The 20,329-nt window shown below is 50.9% G+C and overlaps 1 protein-coding gene across 1 annotated transcript in view; it reads left to right on the forward strand.

Moving 5' to 3' along the window:
- LOC149437711 (uncharacterized) overlaps positions 1–20,329 on the forward strand; it is an 87,086-nt gene that overhangs the window by 42,250 nt on the left and 24,507 nt on the right. The window contains exons 6-7 of the mRNA XM_089660704.1: positions 587–844; positions 6,165–6,422. Of these exons, the coding sequence (XP_089516830.1) occupies positions 587–844; positions 6,165–6,422 (516 nt within the window). The remainder of the gene's footprint in view (positions 1–586; positions 845–6,164; positions 6,423–20,329) is intronic.

Consider the following 20,329-nt stretch of genomic DNA (forward strand, 5'->3'; position numbering starts at 1 on the left):
ACAAAGCCATCCACAACTTTTCCCCCAGCTACATCACCAACCTGGTCTCAAAATATCAACCAAACTGCTCTCTTCAATCCACCCAAGACCTTCTGCTCTCTAGTTCCTGTGTCACCTCCTCCCATGCTTGCCTCCAGGACTTCTGCCGAGCTTCTCCCATCCTATGGGACTCCCTACCCCAATCTGTGGGGCTATCTCTAAATCTATCCACCTTTAGACAATCCCTGAAAACCTTTCTCTTTAAAGAAGTCTATCCTGCTTCTACCTATTAAACCACCATTTATTTCCTACATTAGCTCCTCCCCCACAGCTATTACCTTTTTTTATCACTCAACCCTTCCTCCTAGATTGTAAGCTCCCAGGATCAGGGCCCTCTGTTTCCTCTTGTACCAAACTGTATTGTAACTGTAATGTCTACCTTCATTTTGTACAGCGCTGCGCACACTGTTGGCGCCATATAAATCCTGTATAATAATAATAATGATACTAAAGGGAATCAATACCCTGCACACTGACCATTGTTTGACTTTCTAAGAGGAATGTTTCCATCATGGCAGCATTAACAATCATTTCATTTCATTCCCAGTAACCCCTCACCTCACCCTGATTGTGGAAACCAAGAATCATCTTCTGATCTGTGAGGCCAAGAGATTTTATCCCCCAGAGCTGGACATTTCCTGGAGTGATTTCCCAAGAGGTGACCGGATTCATGAGAACTTGACTAAGGATGAGGATGGAACCTTCACCAAGACCTCCATGGTGTCCATCACAGAGGACATACAAGGACACAACGTCTTCTGTAACATACAGCATACTACAATTAGTAAGACCCTCTACCTACATGGTGAGTGATGGGAGGAGCTTACATCTGTCCAATATAATGTACATGTGATCTGTAATACTTTATATACAAAACACTGTGTAGCGCGGCTCGCTGAGTTATTTTCCGGCTCCCTGTTGCTATGGGCCCCCCTCTGAAAGCCCCTCCCCTTCTGACACCACAGTACTCTTCTGACCAAAGTAAATGATCACCAGAGAATAGACTCACACAGATTGGAGGGAACTGATATGATGTTTATATGATACTTGTCTGTAGGCTCGGGCAAACAGCATAAAGTGGTATATGTGACATAATGGCAATTATCGCTCTTAGCAACTCTAAGCAAACAAACACCTACAGCAAAATCTCAACCAGTGCTGGCAGGCCTGCCATTCAGAAGTTGTCCCAAAACCTCCAACCTGAGGTGTTTCTGGTCCCCAGTGAGCAAGGACAGCTATCAAAGGCTGAACTAGCTCACTTTGGGCCCTCAGGATCTACAGGGCGCCCCCTTTGACTGGGCGCCCCCTTTTTGGTTGGACCAAGGAGGCCCAACTACACACCACCATCCTCTCAGAAATAACAAACCCGCCCGGTCCAGGTACAACAGAGTTATCAGTATTTGGTGTAGCTTCAGTAGTAGAGGTGGACTCAAGCCATATATCCCATATCTTGTGAGATTTATTGGGACATCTACCAGAAAGATATTTCATTTTGTACAACGGTATCATCCAGTTTATCATCCAAGAGGAATGTAGAGGGAGAGCCTCCTGTCAGCATACTGTCCCCTTCCATTCCTCTTGCCACTGCTTGTCTTGGGAAAGTGCTTGAAGCCGAGAGAAGTGGCCGTTATGAAGTGGCCATCTCCTTCCTAGTTATGTTGTCTGAAGGGCCTCCTTCATTGGACTGTTGGAAGAAACTGGTTTAACTGGATGATACCGTTGTACAAAATTAAATATCTTTCTAGTAGATGTCCCAAGAAATCTCACAAGATATGGGATATATGGCTTGAGTCCACCTCTACTACTGAAGCTACACCAAATACTGATAACTCTGTTGTACCTGGACCGGGCGGGTTTGTTATTTCTGAGGGGATGGTGGTGTGTGGTTGGCCCTCCTTGGTCCAACCAAAAAGGGGGCGCCCAGTCAAATTCCACACCTGAGCTTAGGAAGCACCTAGCAACATGGGACAAAGAGTCAAACATTTTTTGATAAAAATGGATGCTTTTGGTTGCACAACATTTGCGAATATATGTGGAAGCTGCACTGTCTCATCAAGTCTCTCTGTATAGTGTGGTCCTAACTTGATGAGATGGATGCCGCTCATACCAGCCTCGTCAGGTCTGGATATGTGTGATGGTCTCAGTTACTGCCCCAGCTACGACCTCTTACACATTTTGCCTTCACCACTGATGCTTGGTCACAGAGGTGGCCAAGTCCCAGTAGGTGAGGTGAAATGCAGGAGGGGCATGGCTGGAGTGTAGGCTGAGGCCATCACACATATTTTGACTTGACTAGGCTAGTTTGAGTGGCATCCATCTTCTCTGAACCATTGCAACCAGGGCAGACATCCCTCCCACACACCCCTTGTCCCGGCCCTGCTGCCAGTCCCTCCCACCAGCCATGATCTGCCTGCATTGCATGAGGAAGCATAGAGATTTATTGATGAAATCACTTGGGCTAAAATAAGGTATGTAATGAAAACAGGTTTTATATGAAAAGGTCATTAATTTGCTGATGAGGAACCAGGAAAGCCAAAATATAAGGACTAAACTTCAGCTTTAATAAACTTAAAAAATATAATAACAGTGAATTTGGCAGGAGGTACATCAGATTACTTCTTCGTTGTCTACTCTCGATGTTGCGTTCTCTCCGGCCCAACTCCTCCTCCACCACAATCTGCTTCCCAAACGTCTATATTTCAAATCTCTGGCTATGCATATGCTTTATGTGACTAAACTCTGCTTACCGGTTCTCTGGGGGTCTGTTCACCCCCCCACAGTGTGAGATTGGTTCATACATTTGAACAGAATTGCTGAAATGGAAGAGCTGCATGCTTCTTCTCTGGATAACCATACTAAATTTTCTCATACGTGGTCCTGTTGGATTCACTTCTGAACAACCCCTGAATATCGTTCTTTCATGGGCCTTGCTGACTGATTCTGAACCTCTCTGATACCCCGTAGTGTTTCTGACGATATATCGGCTCTCTGTTTTTTTCAAGGTTGTGATTGAGGTCCTTTGTCTCCATGTCCTGTACTTCTTGGAGCAAGCTACTCTTGGCTCTGCTACGCCTGCAACTGTCCCCAACTCGCTTCTCTGCCAGGGTTGGGCGTATCTCTCATGTCCTGGGAGTCTTGAGTAAAGGTGACTTACCTACCCTCCTACTCCTCCACACCTCCTCCCCGTCCGACCCTTCCCCAACCCCCCATCTCCCTCCCTCCCACCCTTTTTTTTTTTTTTTCCTTTACTTCTTCTCCTCTCTTCCCTTCTTTTTCATGCTTATTCTTAAATTCTTAATCCCCATTTCCTTGCTTCCCTACTCAGAGTTTAGCTTTCATTCTCCCCTTTCCATTTTGGTACACTTCTCTCCGCATAGGAGCCCTACTCCCTATCTGCAATCCAGCTGCACATATGTTTTACTTTTACATATCTCCTTTCCCGAACCCTTCACCCGCGTGCTGGCAACCTGTAGTGGGTTACCTGTTTCATCACAAGGCCCTATCCTACAAGCCCTTGCACCCCCCTCCACACCTACTGTATACATTTCCGACACATACCTTTGACTCACTGGCCCTGCTCTTTGCTGCTCGGTAACCGAGGTTATATATCATGGACCTGCCAGTGCTGGGATTCCAATATGCTGAATAAGGGCTTGAGACCAGATATGCCTTTACTGTTCCTGCGCTCGCATGTCCTCATGTTTCCCGTTTTCTTTTCCCCTGGATGACGTACGTCTGATTCTTTGTCTATGTATTGCTATGTATCTTTTTGTTTGCTGTATGTTTATTACCTCCTATTGTATTTCCGACTGATACCTTGTATTACCTGGACCTATTGTATGCTCGGAGTTTATTAAAAAACTTTATGGAAAAAAAATAAATAAAAGTGAATGAAAATCATTATAGTTTTAAATGTATTGAAAGTTTTCAGAATAACTAAATAGAACCAGGAGCAAATTGGATCGTGCTTTGGTGGGTTTTTTGCCTTCCTCTGGATCAACTGTGGGTATAGGATCATAACTTTTTTTTTTATGTTTGAACTGGATGGACTTTTGTTTTTTTTTAGCCAGACTAACTATGTAACTATGTAACCACCCCTAAGAGGCACTGACCAATAAGACATTAGTAATATGATTAATACTGTCGGGGTCCCCCAAGGTTCTGTCCTTGGACCTCTCCTATTTTCCATCTACACTTCTTCCTTGGGTCAGCTGATAGCTTCCCATGGTTTCCAATACCATTTCTATAATGATGATACCAGGGGCGGACTGACCATTTGGAAGCTCGGGCACAGCCCGTGGGCCCAGGATCAGTAGAGGGCCCCATGAGATGCCCCTGGTATCTTTTTCATACGCTTTTTTGAGTTTGGGCAAGGACACAGTAGCCCTATGAACCCCTATTGCCCGGGGGCCCCATGAGTTGTCAGTCCGCCCCTGGATGATACACAAATCTATCTCTCTATTCCTCAGCTCACCCCATGAGTTTCCTCACGTATCACCGATTTACTAACAGACATATCAGACTGGATGTCACACCACTTCCTCAAAGTCAATCTATCTGAGCTCATAATACTTCCTCCCCCACGTGCCTCTTCCCCTAATTTCAGGATCAATAGCACCATTATCAACCCATCTCTGCATGTCAGGGTGCGAGGTGTAACCCTGGATTCTGAACTATCCTTTCAGGCCCACATCCAATCCCTGTCCAAATCATCAACCTCCGCAACATCTCCAGAATACGCCCCTTTTTAACCAATGACACCACAAAGCTCCTCATTCACTCCCTGGTTATTGTTCCCCTCGACTATTGCAACTCCCTCCTCATTGGCTTACCTTTACATAGCCTATCCCCCTCCAGTCCATCATGAATACTGCTGCCAGGCTCATCCACCTTACCAACCATTCAGTGTCTGCTACCCCTCTCTGCCAATCCCTCCACTGGCCTCCACTCAGTGACCTCCACCCTTCTCTGCCAATCCCTCCACTGGCCTCCACTCAGTGACCTCCACCCCTCTCTGCCAATCCCTCCACTGGCCTCCACTCAGTGTCCTCCACCCCTCTCTGCCAATCCCTCCACTGGCCTCCACTCAGTGACCTCCACCCCTCTCTGCCAATCCCTCCACTGGCTTCCTCTCAGTGTCCTCCATCCCTCTCTGCCAAATCCTCCACTGGCCTCCTCTCAGTGACCTCCACCCCTCTCTGCCAATCCCTCCATTGGCCTCCACTCAGTGTCCTCCACCCCTCTCTGCCAATCCCTCCACTGGCCTCCACTCAGTGACCTCCACCCCTCTCTGCCAATCCCTCCACTGGCCTCCACTCAGTGTCCTCCACCCGTCTCTGCCAATCCCTCCACTGGCCTCCACTCAGTGACCTCCACCCCTCTCTGCCAATCCCTCCACTGGCCTCCACTCAGTGTCCTCCACCCCTCTCTGCCAATCCCTCCACTGGCCTCCACTTAGTGACCTCCACCCGTCTCTGCCAATCCCTCCACTGGCTTCCACTCACCCAATGAATAAAATTCAAAATACTAAGAACAACTTACAAAGCCATCCACAACTCTTCCCCCAGCTACATCACCAACCTGGTCTCAAAATATCAACCAAACCGCTCTCTTCAATCCTCCCAAGACCTTCTGCTCTCTAGATCCCATGTCACCTCCTCCCATGCTTGCCTCCAGGTCTACTCCTGAGCTTCTCCCTGCCTATGGGACTCCCTACCCCAATCTGTGGGGCTATCTCTAAAACTATTCACCTTTAGACAATCCCTGAAAACCTTTCTCTTTAAAGAAGCCTATCCTGCTTCTAACTAGTAAACTGCCATTTATTTCCTCCATCAGCTCCTCCCCCCACAGCTATTACCTTTTGTATCACTCAACCCTTCCTCCTAGATTGTAAGCTCTCAGGATCAGGGCCCTCTGTTTCCTCTTGTACCAAATTGTATTGTAACTGTAATGTCTGCCTTCATTTTGTACAGCGCTGCGCACACTGTTGGCGCCATATAAATCCTCTATAATAATAATAATGATACTAAAGGGAATCAATACCCTGCACACTGACCATTGTTTGACTTTCTAAGAGGAATGTTTCCATCATGGCAGCATTAACAATCATTTTATTTCATTCCCAGTAACCCCTCATCTCACCCTGATGGTGGAAACCAAGAATCATCTTCTGATCTGTGAGGCCAAGAGATTTTATCCCCCAGAGCTGGACATTTCCTGGAGTGATTTCCCAAGAGGTGACCGGATTCATGAGAACTTGACTAAGAATGAGGATGGAACCTTCACCAAGACCTCCATGGTGTCCATCACAGAGGACATACAAGGACACAACGTCTTCTGTAACATACAGCATACTACAATTAGTAAGACCCTCTACCTACATGGTGAGTGATGGGAGGAGCTTACATCTGTCCAATATAATGTACATGTGATCTGTAATACTTTATATACAAAACACTGTGTAGCGCGGCTCGCTGAGTTATTTTCCGGCTCCCTGTTACTATGGGCCCCCCTCTGAAAGCTCCTCCCCTTCTGACACCCCAATACTCTTCTGACCAAAGTAAATGATCACCAGAGAATAGACTCACACAGATTGGAGAGAACTGATATGATGTTTATATGATACTTGTCTGTAGGCTCGGGCAAACAGCATAAAGTGGTATATGTGACATAATGGCAATTATCGCTCTTAGCAACTCTAAGCAAAGAATCACATACAGCAAAATCTCAGCCAGTGCTGGCAGGCCTGCCATTCAGAAGTTGTCCCAAAACCTCCAACCTGAGGTGTTTCTGGTCCCCAGTGAGCAAGGACAGCTATCAAAGGCTGAACTAGCTGACTTTGGGCCCTCAGGATCTGAAGGCAAAGCTTAAATCTGAAATAGGAAACAGCTCTCGAGTAGGGTAGTCAACGTCCCTTCAAATGCATTGAGGAATCTTCTGCGTGTTTGTTGGGGCCCAGTTGGTGCACTACAAAGATCCAGACCTCTTAGGGGGGAAGAGATGAAGGTGACAATCCCTCGAAGGAATAATACAAGAGCAAGAAGAAGGAAGGCAGAACAAATACTATCCCTTCTAGTGGCACTTGACTGGGGTGGTGTCCCTTAATGCACTAAGAAGGTTACGAGAAGGTGGTGAGCCCATGTGGATCATCTGGGGCTGTGTCATTCTGTGTTGTATTGAATTGCATTGGGTAATATTGCTTTGATGTATACTGAAGTCTAGGGGCTGTTTTAGGCCACTACAACGTATTTACTTGTTTTCTTCCTCTGTCTCCACCTCCTGTTTAGTACTAGTTAATTCAGCCCTAAATAGACCCTCTCTGTTTCTTCTTCTATGTTCCCTCAGTCAGTGCCAGTACTTCTGGCTTAGGAAAGTCATTGTCCTCTTGCATTTCAAAAGACTGGAAAATACATCCTCTGTACTGCAATTATCTGAAGTTACATTGTGTTGGATTTCACTTCTATGTCTTATTGAAGAGTTAAGCTGTCTATGGATGGTGCCAAGTCAGCAGGTGATCATACTGTCTGAACAGACTGGGTCTATGGAAGTATGTCAATGGATAATGCAGCATTTAAAACAAAACATCCACCACATTAACTAGGAAGGAGATGGATATTTCATAACGGACGCTTGTCTCGGCTTCAAGCACTTTCCCAAGACAAGCAGTGACAAGAGGAATGTAGAGGGAGAGCCTCCTGTCAGCATACTGACCCCTTCCATTCCTCTTGTCACTGCTGGTCTTGGGAAAGTGCTTGAAGCCGAGACAAGTGTCCATTATGAAGTGGCCATCTCCTACAGACATCCGGACGTCCGGCGAGACGGACGTGTCTCGGCGAGCTCCTGCTCCCCCGGCCCCAATCCGCTGCCATCTGGGCGGCAGCGGACCCTGACGGGGGCCCCACGACCCTCCGGTCCCTGTTCGCCAGCCAGGGAAGGCCACTGGACCTTTCTCCCGGAGCTCCGGGACTTGCGGCCTACCCGGCACCTGAAGCCGCGGCCTCGATTTCCGGCGCGGCCGACCAGGATCGCCGGGCATCAGCCCGGACTACTGCCACTCCGCTCCTCGGTCCCCGCCGATCAGGGGATCACCCCTGCGCCCCTACCGCTGCCATCAGGGCCCATCCGGGCCCCTGTGTCTGCTGCCGAGGTCCCCACCAACACCCACAGTCACTCCGTCCCTCCAGCGGAGCTCCGGCAGTTCGCAGCAGCCTGAGGCCTACCGCGGCACCCGAAGCCGCGGTGTTTCCTGCCAGCCGTGGCTGGAATCGCGGCGGGAATTGCGGCCGCGGCGGGACGCCTCCGCTGCTCCGGGAAGCTACCACCACCACCAACGGTCCTGCTAACCCAGGAGGGATCCACCTCCACCCTGACGCTCCAGGACACCAGGTACCTCACCAGGGGCACCCACTACCCACCAGGGAGCCCAACCACCATCACACCGCCAGCCTCCAGGGACTCACTCACTCAGGGATCCCACCATCCACCTGAAACCCCAAACCACCAGGGACCCTAAGCCACTATCCCTCCAGGGATCGCTACTACCCCACCAGGGATAGCACGGCCACCATCCCACCGGGGATCCCCTGCCCACCACCCCACCTGGGATTACCAGCCAGCCACCACACCAGGGACCGCTCGCCCAGCACCCTGATTTCCGGCACGCTATTCCCTCTGGCGACGCCCCGGCGACTAATGGCCCACCACGACCCTTGAAGCCGCGGTCTCTCCTACCGGCCGCAACAGATCACGATTGAGCACAAACCACGCAGGGCCGACGATCGCTACCGCAACGCCCCGCTCGACTCCGATGACGATCCTTCAACACCTTGAGCGCCTCACGACGCCGAGCCCTCAGCACCCGACGCCTGGCCTCAACAACCCCAGTCACCGAGCCGCCAGCATCACCAGTCGCCGTGCCTACCATCACCCCCAGCCATCGCACCCTACGACCCCTCCACTAGCCGAACCACCGTACCCACTGAAGACATGCCACAGCACCCATGGTCGCCAGCTTACTGCACCCACAGACTGCTGCCAACCAGCTGCCACCCTCCACCCTCACTCTACCCCTACAGAAGGACTCTAATGACTCTCCCACGGTAACACAGATTCCCCACACACCTTGCCCTGACCTGTATCCCTTCACCTCCCCTGACCCAACTGTCACCCCACCCACCCCAACATGCCTCCTGCACTCCTCCTCCTCATTTTCCTCTCCACCATCCCAAAAATCGCCTCCCTCTACCCGCCTACCCCCCCAAAACAGCTCTACATTGCCCCTTCACTACTCCCCTCTCCCCACTACGGCACTCACCACCTCCTCCTGCTACTCCACTCCCCCGTCGACCCACGTGCCACCACTATCAGACCCACACGCTCCTACACTTCCCATTCCCATGCCACCTTCCTCACCCTTCTCCTTCTCCTATCTGCTGGGGACATCTCCCCGAACCCTGGCCCCTCGCCACCTCACCCCTCCTCTAGGGACCCCCCTGCTCCCGCCAGCTGCCGTAACCCCCTCAACCTCATATCTGTGCCCCTTCTCCCCGCATCCATCCCCCCTCTCTCGGTTGCACTCCTGAACGCCCGCTCGGTCTGCAACAAACTCACTGCCATCCATGACCTCTTTATCTCCCGCTCCCTCAACCTCCTAGCCATCACCGAAACCTGGGTACAGGCCACTGACACTACCTCCCCTGCGGCACTCTCCTATGGAGGTCTCGTCTGGTCCCATTCACCAAGACTGAGCGGTCACAAAGGTGGTGGGGTCGGCCTGCTCCTATCACCGCTGAGCACCTTCCAGGTCCTCCCTAATCCTCCCTCCCTAACTTTCTCCTCCTTCGAGGCTCACTGCATCCGGCTCTTCTCACCCACCCCCCTAAGGATCGCAGTGATCTACAGGCCTCCCGGATCCATACCCCGCTTCCTGGATGACTTCGCTGCCTGGCTTCCCTTCTTCCTCTCCTCTGAGCTACCAACTAGAGATGAGCGAATCGAAGTATCCGAAGTGGAATTCGAGTCGAATATCGGAAAAATTTCGATTCGTGCCGAATCCGAAAAACAGCCTAATTCGGACGCGCGAATCGAAATTTTTCCGAAAATGGCGGCTGACATGTGCGGCGACGGAGCGGGGATGTCGGGGAAGGCGCGCAGACAAGGCGCGCTGCCCCATAATGCATTCCTCAACGACATGTGATCGCATCAGCCAATCAGCAGCCAGCCAGCCAGCACTGTGTAATGGTCGAGGTATATATAGCGGCCATTTTGGAAATCTTCATTTGCCTGCAGTCATTGAACAGAGGCAGACCGCTCTGTACTAGGGACAGGGACAGAGTTAGGGCCACAGAAACGAGAATTGGGGACAGAGAGAAGTTACTTAGGGACAGAGAACCATTACTCAGGGACACAGACTTGTTAATGAGGGCCACAGAATCGTTATTTAGGGACAAAGAAACGCTAGTTAGGGCCACAGAATTCATACTCAGGGACAGACAGAATTGTTACTCAGTGCCAGAGAATTGTTACTTAGGGCCACAGAAACGTTATTAGGGCCACAGAATTTTTACTCAGGGACAGACAGAATTGTTACTGAGTGCCAGAGAATTGTTACTCAGGGACAGACAGAATTGTTACTGAGTGCCAGAGAATTCTTACTCAGGGCCACAGAATTCATTCTCAGGGACAGACAGAATTGTTACTCAGGGACAGACAGAATTGTTACTGAGTGCCAGAGAATTGTTACTCAGGGACAGACAGAATTGTTACTGAGTGCCAGAGAATTGTTACTCAGGGACAGACAGAATTGTTACTGAGTGCCAGAGAATTGTTACTCAGGGACAGACAGAATTGTTACTGAGTGCCAGAGAATTGTTACTCAGGGACAGACAGAATTGTTACTGAGTGCCAGAGAATTGTTACTCAGGGACAGACAGAATTGTTACTGAGTGCCAGAGAATTGTTACTCAGGGACAGACAGAATTGTTACTGAGTGCCAGAGAATTGTTACTCAGGGACAGACAGAATTGTTACTGAGTGCCAGAGAATTGTTACTCGCACAGACACAAAATTGTTACTTGCACAGACACAGAATTGTTACTCGCGCAGACACAGAATTGTTACTCAGGGCCACAGAATTCATACTCAGGGACAGACAGAATTGTTACTGAGTGCCAGAGAATTGTTACTCAGGGACAGACAGAATTGTTACTGAGTGCCAGAGAATTGTTACTCAGGGACAGACAGAATTGTTACTGAGTGCCAGAGAATTGTTACTCGCACAGACACAAAATTGTTACTTGCACAGACACAGAATTGTTACTCGCACAGACACAGAATTGTTACTCAGGGCCACAGAATTCATACTCAGGGACAGACAGAATTGTTACTGAGCGCCAGAGAATTGTTACTCAGGGACAGACAGAATTGTTACTGAGTGCCAGAGAATTGTTACTCAGGGACAGACAGAATTGTTACTGAGTGCCAGAGAATTGTTACTCAGGGACAGACAGAATTGTTACTGAGTGCCAGAGAATTGTTACTCAGGGACAGACAGAATTGTTACTGAGTGCCAGAGAATTGTTACTCGCACAGACACAAAATTGTTACTTGCACAGACACAGAATTGTTACTCGCACAGACACAGAATTGTTACTCAGGGCCACAGAATCCATACTCAGGGACAGACAGAATTGTTACTGAGTGCCAGAGAATTGTTACTCAGGGACAGACAGAATTGTTACTGAGTGCCAGAGAATTGTTACTCAGGGACAGACAGAATTGTTACTGAGTGCCAGAGAATTGTTACTCGCACAGACACAAAATTGTTACTTGCACAGACACAGAATTGTTACTCGCACAGACACAGAATTGTTACTCAGGGCCACAGAATTCATACTCAGGGACAGACAGAATTGTTACTGAGTGCCAGAGAATTGTTACTCAGGGACAGACAGAATTGTTACTGAGTGCCAGAGAATTGTTACTCAGGGACAGACAGAATTGTTACTGAGTGCCAGAGAATTGTTACTCGCACAGACACAAAATTGTTACTTGCACAGACACAGAATTGTTACTCGCACAGACACAGAATTGTTACTCAGGGCCACAGAATTCATACTCAGGGACAGACAGAATTGTTACTGAGTGCCAGAGAATTGTTACTCAGGGACAGACAGAATTGTTACTGAGTGCCAGAGAATTGTTACTCAGGGACAGACAGAATTGTTACTGAGTGCCAGAGAATTGTTACTCGCACAGACACAAAATTGTTACTTGCACAGACACAGAATTGTTACTCGCGCAGACACAGAATTGTTACTCAGGGCCACAGAATTCATACTCAGGGACAGACAGAATTGTTACTGAGTGCCAGAGAATTGTTACTCAGGGACAGACAGAATTGTTACTGAGTGCCAGAGAATTGTTACTCAGGGACAGACAGAATTGTTACTGAGTGCCAGAGAATTGTTACTCAGGGACAGACAGAATTGTTACTGAGTGCCAGAGAATTGTTACTCAGGGACAGACAGAATTGTTACTGAGTGCCAGAGAATTGTTACTCAGGGACAGACAGAATTGTTACTGAGTGCCAGAGAATTGTTACTCGCACAGACACAAAATTGTTACTTGCACAGACACAGAATTGTTACTCGCACAGACACAGAATTGTTACTCAGGGCCACAGAATTCATACTCAGGGACAGACAGAATTGTTACTGAGTGCCAGAGAATTGTTACTCAGGGACAGACAGAATTGTTACTGAGTGCCAGAGAATTGTTACTCAGGGACAGACAGAATTGTTACTGAGTGCCAGAGAATTGTTACTCGCACAGACACAAAATTGTTACTTGCACAGACACAGAATTGTTACTCGCACAGACACAGAATTGTTACTCAGGGCCACAGAATTCATACTCAGGGACAGACAGAATTGTTACTGAGTGCCAGAGAATTGTTACTCAGGGACAGACAGAATTGTTACTGAGTGCCAGAGAATTGTTACTCAGGGACAGACAGAATTGTTACTGAGTGCCAGAGAATTGTTACTCGCACAGACACAAAATTGTTACTTGCACAGACACAGAATTGTTACTCGCGCAGACACAGAATTGTTACTCAGGGCCACAGAATTCATACTCAGGGACAGACAGAATTGTTACTGAGTGCCAGAGAATTGTTACTCAGGGACAGACAGAATTGTTACTGAGTGCCAGAGAATTGTTACTCAGGGACAGACAGAATTGTTACTGAGTGCCAGAGAATTGTTACTCGCACAGACACAAAATTGTTACTTGCACAGACACAGAATTGTTACTCGCACAGACACAGAATTGTTACTCAGGGCCACAGAATTCATACTCAGGGACAGACAGAATTGTTACTGAGTGCCAGAGAATTGTTACTCAGGGACAGACAGAATTGTTACTGAGTGCCAGAGAATTGTTACTCAGGGACAGACAGAATTGTTACTGAGTGCCAGAGAATTGTTACTCGCACAGACACAAAATTGTTACTTGCACAGACACAGAATTGTTACTCGCACAGACACAGAATTGTTACTCGCACAGACACAGAATTGTTACTCAGGGCCACAGAATTCATACTCAGGGACAGACAGAATTGTTACTGAGTGCCAGAGAATTGTTACTCAGGGACACCTAATCGTTGAATTAAATAGTATGTCAGACAACATGCAGAGGAGTGGCAGAGGAGGCAATGTTTTAGGAGCGAGCAGACGTGGCAGCAGAGGAAGGGGTCGAGGCAGCAGTATTCGCAGCCAGAGGCCAGTGCTCCCGGTGTCATCCAGCGGTCGTGTCTCCACCGACAACCCTGCCGTCATTGATTGGTTGGCTCGGTCGTCTTCCTCTTCCCAGGTCACCTCTGACACCTACAGCCAACGGTCGGTGGGTACGTCAGACACAACCGTTAGTTGGCATGGCCCGGGACCAAGCCCACTGAAATCACGTGTCCTCTACCTGCCCCTGTCCTTTGCTGTTCCCTCACCAAGCGAAGTATCGCATGCTGTGGGCTCAGCCCCACTGTACAGTGAGGAAGAGCTAACAGAGGGCGGTCAGGAACGGGGGGAGACATCGGCCTTTTCAGCAGCCAAGCGAACAAGTACTGGCGAGGAGAGTGGCTCGGTAGCCGGTCTAGAGACAGGTCTGTCTCCTGACCCAGACGCAGCCGAGGGGGCTAGTAGTGAGGCGGAGACCCTACTTGATGATGAGGAGGTTGATCGCACTTGGCAGCCTCGTCGTCATCAGGCAATTTCTTCCGCATCATCAGGAGAAGAGGGTGGCAGCTTGGCAGCGAGCAAAACAGTCGGTGGGTTGCCCAGGAGACAGCAGCAGGGTCGCATCAGTGTCAGTGGAGCCAAACGTCCACGGAGTAGAGCACCAGCTCCACTGCAGTCTACCACCACGGCCAGTAGTGGTGCCGGTGCGCACGGAGGAAGTAGCAGTCAGCCAGTGAAGAGTAGCGGGGGCAAAGTTTCCTACTCGGTGGTGTGGCAATTTTTCCTCAAGCCGCCCGAGGAAGTAAACGTAGCCGTATGTCGACTATGTGGCCAGAAATGCAAGCGTGGCCAGGGGGCCCATGTTGGGACTACAGCGTTGCGTCAGCATATGCAGCGTCACCATTCGGTGGCCTGGGAAAACCGTGATAAACATACGGCGGTTCTGCCTGCCCCAGCCCCCGCTCCATCACCCGCTCCGTTACTTGCTCCGTCACCCGACGTCGTCAATCGCCCTCTATCAGCCAGTCAAGGCTCCAACACCTCTGCTGAGGGGAGTTGTCGCTCATTGGCATCTTCCGCTCGTTCAGATGCTCCTTCTCCTGCTACTCCTCTTCTCGGATTCCGTCAACAGTCTTTCTTGGAATCCGTATCCAAGAGACAACAGTTTGCGAGCACGCACCCGACGGTGCAAAAGCTGAACGTCCTCCTGTCCAAGTTGCTGGTGCTGCAGTCCCTCCCTTTCCAACTGGTGGACTCAGCACCTTTCCGAGAAATGATGGCTTGTGCCGCGCCGCGGTGGAGAGTGCCAAGCCGTCATTTCTTTGCCCAAAAGGCAGTGCCAGCCCTGCATTCACATGTAGAAGAGATGGTGGGCCAGTCTTTGAGCATGTCGGTCTCTGCCAAAGTGCACGGCAGCGCCGACGTGTGGAGCTGTAACTACGGTCAGGGACAGTACATGTCATTTACGGCCCACTGGGTGAACGTGGTGCCGGCACAGCCGCACCAGCAACTTGGACAGGTCACGACGCTTTTGCCTCCACGTTTGCACGTCCTTGGTCCAGCAAGCATGTCCGCCTCTACCACCTCTTTTTCCGCCGTGTCCTCAGCCGCCACCCCCGTGCCAAGTCCCATTACCCGACCGGCATATCACATGTGCAGGGCGCAACGGTGTCACGCTGTGCTGCACCTGGTATGCCTTGGCGAACGTAGTCACACAGGGGAGGAACTGCTGAGTGTAATGAACAGAGAAATCGACAGATGGCTGTCTCCGCGCAAACTAAAAATCGGAACCATGTTGACTGACAACGGAAAGAACATGGTGTCTGCTCTGCGTCAAGGAAGGTTGTGCCATGCGCCATGCATGGCTCACGTGTTCAATCTGGTTGTCAAGCGGTTCCTAAAATCCACCATCCCACTGCAAGACATCCTTAAAATGTCACGTAAACTGTGCATGCATTTCAGCCATTCCTACACCGCAAAGAACACCCTCATTGAGCTGCAGCGGCAGAACGGAATTCCACAGCATCGCCTGATCTGCGACGTTGCAACAAGGTGGAATTCAACCCTACACATGTTAGACCGCCTTTACGAGCAGCGAAAGGCCATCACCGATTTCCTGATGTTACAAGCGGATAAAGGTACTCCCCTGTGTAACTTCGATGTCAGCCATTGGCAGCTCATGCGTGACACCTGCCGCTTGCTCAGGCCCTTTGAGGAGGCCACGCTATTCGTGAGTCGGCAGGACTATGGGATGAACGACGTCATTCCTCTGTTGCACGTCCTGGAACAAATGCTGTTAACAATGGCTGGTCAGGGTGCGGTAGACGTGGCGCACAGATCTCAACGCCACATGACCCCTGTGGGGGCAGGACAGGAAGAAGAGGAGGAGGTAGAGGAGGACATTTGTGCTCAGGAATTATTGAGTGAAATGGGTGGTTTTTCCACTCAGCGGACAGGAGTGGAGGAGCAGGAGCATCTGGTAGAGGAGGAGGAGGAGGAGACAGAGGACCCAGACGCACCGTGGCAGTATGCTGTGGAGATGGAGGCAGGGAGTCCCTCGCATTCCTTGGCACAAATGGCCCATAGCATGCTCGGTTGCTTGCGTAGCGACAGCCGAATAATAACCATCAGACAGAGGGATGACTTTTGGCTGTCCACCTTGTTGGACCCTCGCTACCGGTCCAAAATGGTGGCCTTTTTCACACCTGCTGAGAGGGAGGCCAAAATTACGTACTATAAAAACCACCTATGTAGTCAGTTGGTCTCTGCCTTTGTGCGCCAACGTCCATCCTCAGACACTGTGGGCCCTGTGCGCTCGCGTTCCGCTGGCATGGCAGCAGGGGAGGGGTGGGGTGGTAGGAGCAGTGGCAGCTCCACCAGCAGCGGCTGCCTCAGTCTGCAGTCGATGATGAGTAGCTTTCTTCACCAGCGCAGTGAGGAAACTACTAACCAGCCGCAGCAGCAGCAGCAGCATCAGGTGGACCTGGAGCAGGAGCTCAAACAACAGGCTTGGGCCTACTTGGACAGCACCCTGCCAACCGAGGTAGACAATCCCCTTGACTACTGGGCAACGAAACTTGACCTTTGGCCCCAACTAGCTGAATTTGCCCTTGAAAGGCTGTCATGCCCGGCCAGTAGCGTGGCATCGGAGCGCGTGTTTAGTGCGGCAGGAGGTATTGTAACTCCGCGGAGGACACGACTGTCCACCCAAAGTGTGGAGAGACTCACGTTTGTGAAAATGAATCAGGCGTGGATTAGTCTGGATTTCAAACCACCAGTTCCTGACACAACTGACTAAATCCGCCATGAATCATGCCTCAAACATGTGCCACTTTCAGGTCTCCTCACACTGCTGGTGTGTTTAATTTTTTGACATAGGGTGCTGGCAGATTACGGGCCTCCTATAGCTGCTGCCAGGCCCCTAATCTGCCATAGGCCCCTATATACCGCCTCCTCATGCTGCTGCTAGGTCCAGAGTCTCTCATGGGTCCCTGTACGGCCTCCCATTGCTGCTGTCTCCATCGCCACACTCTGCTGCCATGTGCCACTTTCAGGTCTCTTCACACTGCTGGTGTGTTAAATTTTTTGACATAGGGTGCAGGCAGATTACGGGCCTCACATAGCTGCTGCCAGGCCCCTAATCTGCCATGGGCCCCTATATACCGCCTCCTCATGCTGCTGCCAAGTCCAGAGTCTCTCATGGGTCCCTGTACGGCCTCCCATTGCTGCTGTCTCCATCGCCACACTCTGCTGCCATGTGCCACTTTCAGGTCTCTTCACACTGCTGGTGTGTTAAATTTTTTGACATAGGGTGCAGGCAGATTACGGGCCTCACATAGCTGCTGCCAGGCCCCTAATCTGCCATGGGCCCCTATATACCGCCTCCTCATGCTGCTGCCAAGTCCAGAGTCTGTCATGGTCCCTGTACGGCCTCCCATTGCTGCTGTCTCCATCGCCACACTCTGCTGCCATGTGCCACTTTCAGGTCTCTTCACACTGCTGGTGTGTTAAATTTTTTGACATAGGGTGCAGGCAGATTACGGGCCTCACATAGCTGCTGCCAGGCCCCTAATCTGCCATGGGCCCCTATATACCGCCTCCTCATGCTGCTGCCAAGTCCAGAGTCTCTCATGGGTCCCTGTACGGCCTCCCATTGCTGCTGTCTCCATCGCCACACTCTGCTGCCATGTGCCACTTTCAGGTCTCTTCACACTGCTGGTGTGTTAAATTTTTTGACATAGGGTGCAGGCAGATTACGGGCCTCACATAGCTGCTGCCAGGCCCCTAATCTGCCATGGGCCCCTATATACCGCCTCCTCATGCTGCTGCCAAGTCCAGAGTCTGTCATGGTCCCTGTACGGCCTCCCATTGCTGCTGTCTCCATCGCCACACTCTGCTGCCATGTGCCACTTTCAGGTCTCTTCACACTGCTGGTGTGTTAAATTTTTTGACATAGGGTGCAGGCAGATTACGGGCCTCACATAGCTGCTGCCAGGCCCCTAATCTGCCATGGGCCCCTATATACCGCCTCCTCATGCTGCTGCCAAGTCCAGAGTCTGTCATGGTCCCTGTACGGCCTCCCATTGCTGCTGTCTCCATCGCCACACTCTGCTGCCATGTGCCACTTTCAGGTCTCTTCACACTGCTGGTGTGTTAAATTTTTTGACATAGGGTGCAGGCAGATTACGGGCCTCACATAGCTGCTGCCAGGCCCCTAATCTGCCATGGGCCCCTATATACCGCCTCCTCATGCTGCTGCCAAGTCCAGAGTCTGTCATGGTCCCTGTACGGCCTCCCATTGCTGCTGTCTCCATCGCCACACTCTGCTGCCATGTGCCACTTTCAGGTCTCTTCACACTGCTGGTGTGTTAAATTTTTTGACATAGGGTGCAGGCAGATTACGGGCCTCACATAGCTGCTGCCAGGCCCCTAATCTGCCATGGGCCCCTATATACCGCCTCCTCATGCTGCTGCCAAGTCCAGAGTCTGTCATGGTCCCTGTACGGCCTCCCATTGCTGCTGTCTCCATCGCCACACTCTGCTGCCATGTGCCACTTTCAGGTCTCTTCACACTGCTGGTGTGTTAAATTTTTTGACATAGGGTGCAGGCAGATTACGGGCCTCACATAGCTGCTGCCAGGCCCCTAATCTGCCATGGGCCCCTATATACCGCCTCCTCATGCTGCTGCCAAGTCCAGAGTCTGTCATGGTCCCTGTACGGCCTCCCATTGCTGCTGTCTCCATCGCCACACTCTGCTGCCATGTGCCACTTTCAGGTCTCTTCACACTGCTGGTGTGTTAAATTTTTTGACATAGGGTGCAGGCAGATTACGGGCCTCACATAGCTGCTGCCAGGCCTCTAATCTGCCATGGGCCCCTATATACCGCCTCCTCATGCTGCTGCCAAGTCCAGAGTCTCTCATGGGTCCCTGTACGGCCTCCCATTGCTGCTGTCTCCATCGCCACACTCTGCTGCCATGTGCCACTTTCAGGTCTCTTCACACTGCTGGTGTGTTAAATTTTTTGACATAGGGTGCAGGCAGATTACGGGCCTCACATAGCTGCTGCCAGGCCCCTAATCTGCCATGGGCCCCTATATACCGCCTCCTCATGCTGCTGCCAAGTCCAGAGTCTCTCATGGGTCCCTGTACGGCCTCCCATTGCTGCTGTCTCCATCGCCACACTCTGCTGCCATGTGCCACTTTCAGGTCTCTTCACACTGCTGGTGTGTTAAATTTTTTGACATAGGGTGCAGGCAGATTACGGGCCTCACATAGCTGCTGCCAGGCCCCTAATCTGCCATGGGCCCCTATATACCGCCTCCTCATGCTGCTGCCAAGTCCAGAGTCTCTCATGGGTCCCTGTACGGCCTCCCATTGCTGCTGTCTCCATCGCCACACTCTGCTGCCATGTGCCACTTTCAGGTCTCTTCACACTGCTGGTGTGTTAAATTTTTTGACATAGGGTGCAGGCAGATTACGGGCCTCACATAGCTGCTGCCAGGCCCCTAATCTGCCATGGGCCCCTATATACCGCCTCCTCATGCTGCTGCCAAGTCCAGAGTCTCTCATGGGTCCCTGTACGGCCTCCCATTGCTGCTGTCTCCATCGCCACACTCTGCTGCCATGTGCCACTTTCAGGTCTCTTCACACTGCTGGTGTGTTAAATTTTTTGACATAGGGTGCAGGCAGATTACGGGCCTCACATAGCTGCTGCCAGGCCCCTAATCTGCCATGGGCCCCTATATACCGCCTCCTCATGCTGCTGCCAAGTCCAGAGTCTGTCATGGTCCCTGTACGGCCTCCCATTGCTGCTGTCTCCATCGCCACACTCTGCTGCCATGTGCCACTTTCAGGTCTCTTCACACTGCTGGTGTGTTAAATTTTTTGACATAGGGTGCAGGCAGATTACGGGCCTCACATAGCTGCTGCCAGGCCCCTAATCTGCCATGGGCCCCTATATACCGCCTCCTCATGCTGCTGCCAAGTCCAGAGTCTCTCATGGGTCCCTGTACGGCCTCCCATTGCTGCTGTCTCCATCGCCACACTCTGCTGCCA

This window comes from Staurois parvus, unplaced genomic scaffold (genome assembly GCF_062004578.1).
Source record: "Staurois parvus isolate SC_StPar_1 unplaced genomic scaffold, SC_StPar_1.0 ptg001265l, whole genome shotgun sequence".
In the NCBI taxonomy this organism is placed as follows: Eukaryota; Metazoa; Chordata; class Amphibia; order Anura; family Ranidae; genus Staurois; species Staurois parvus.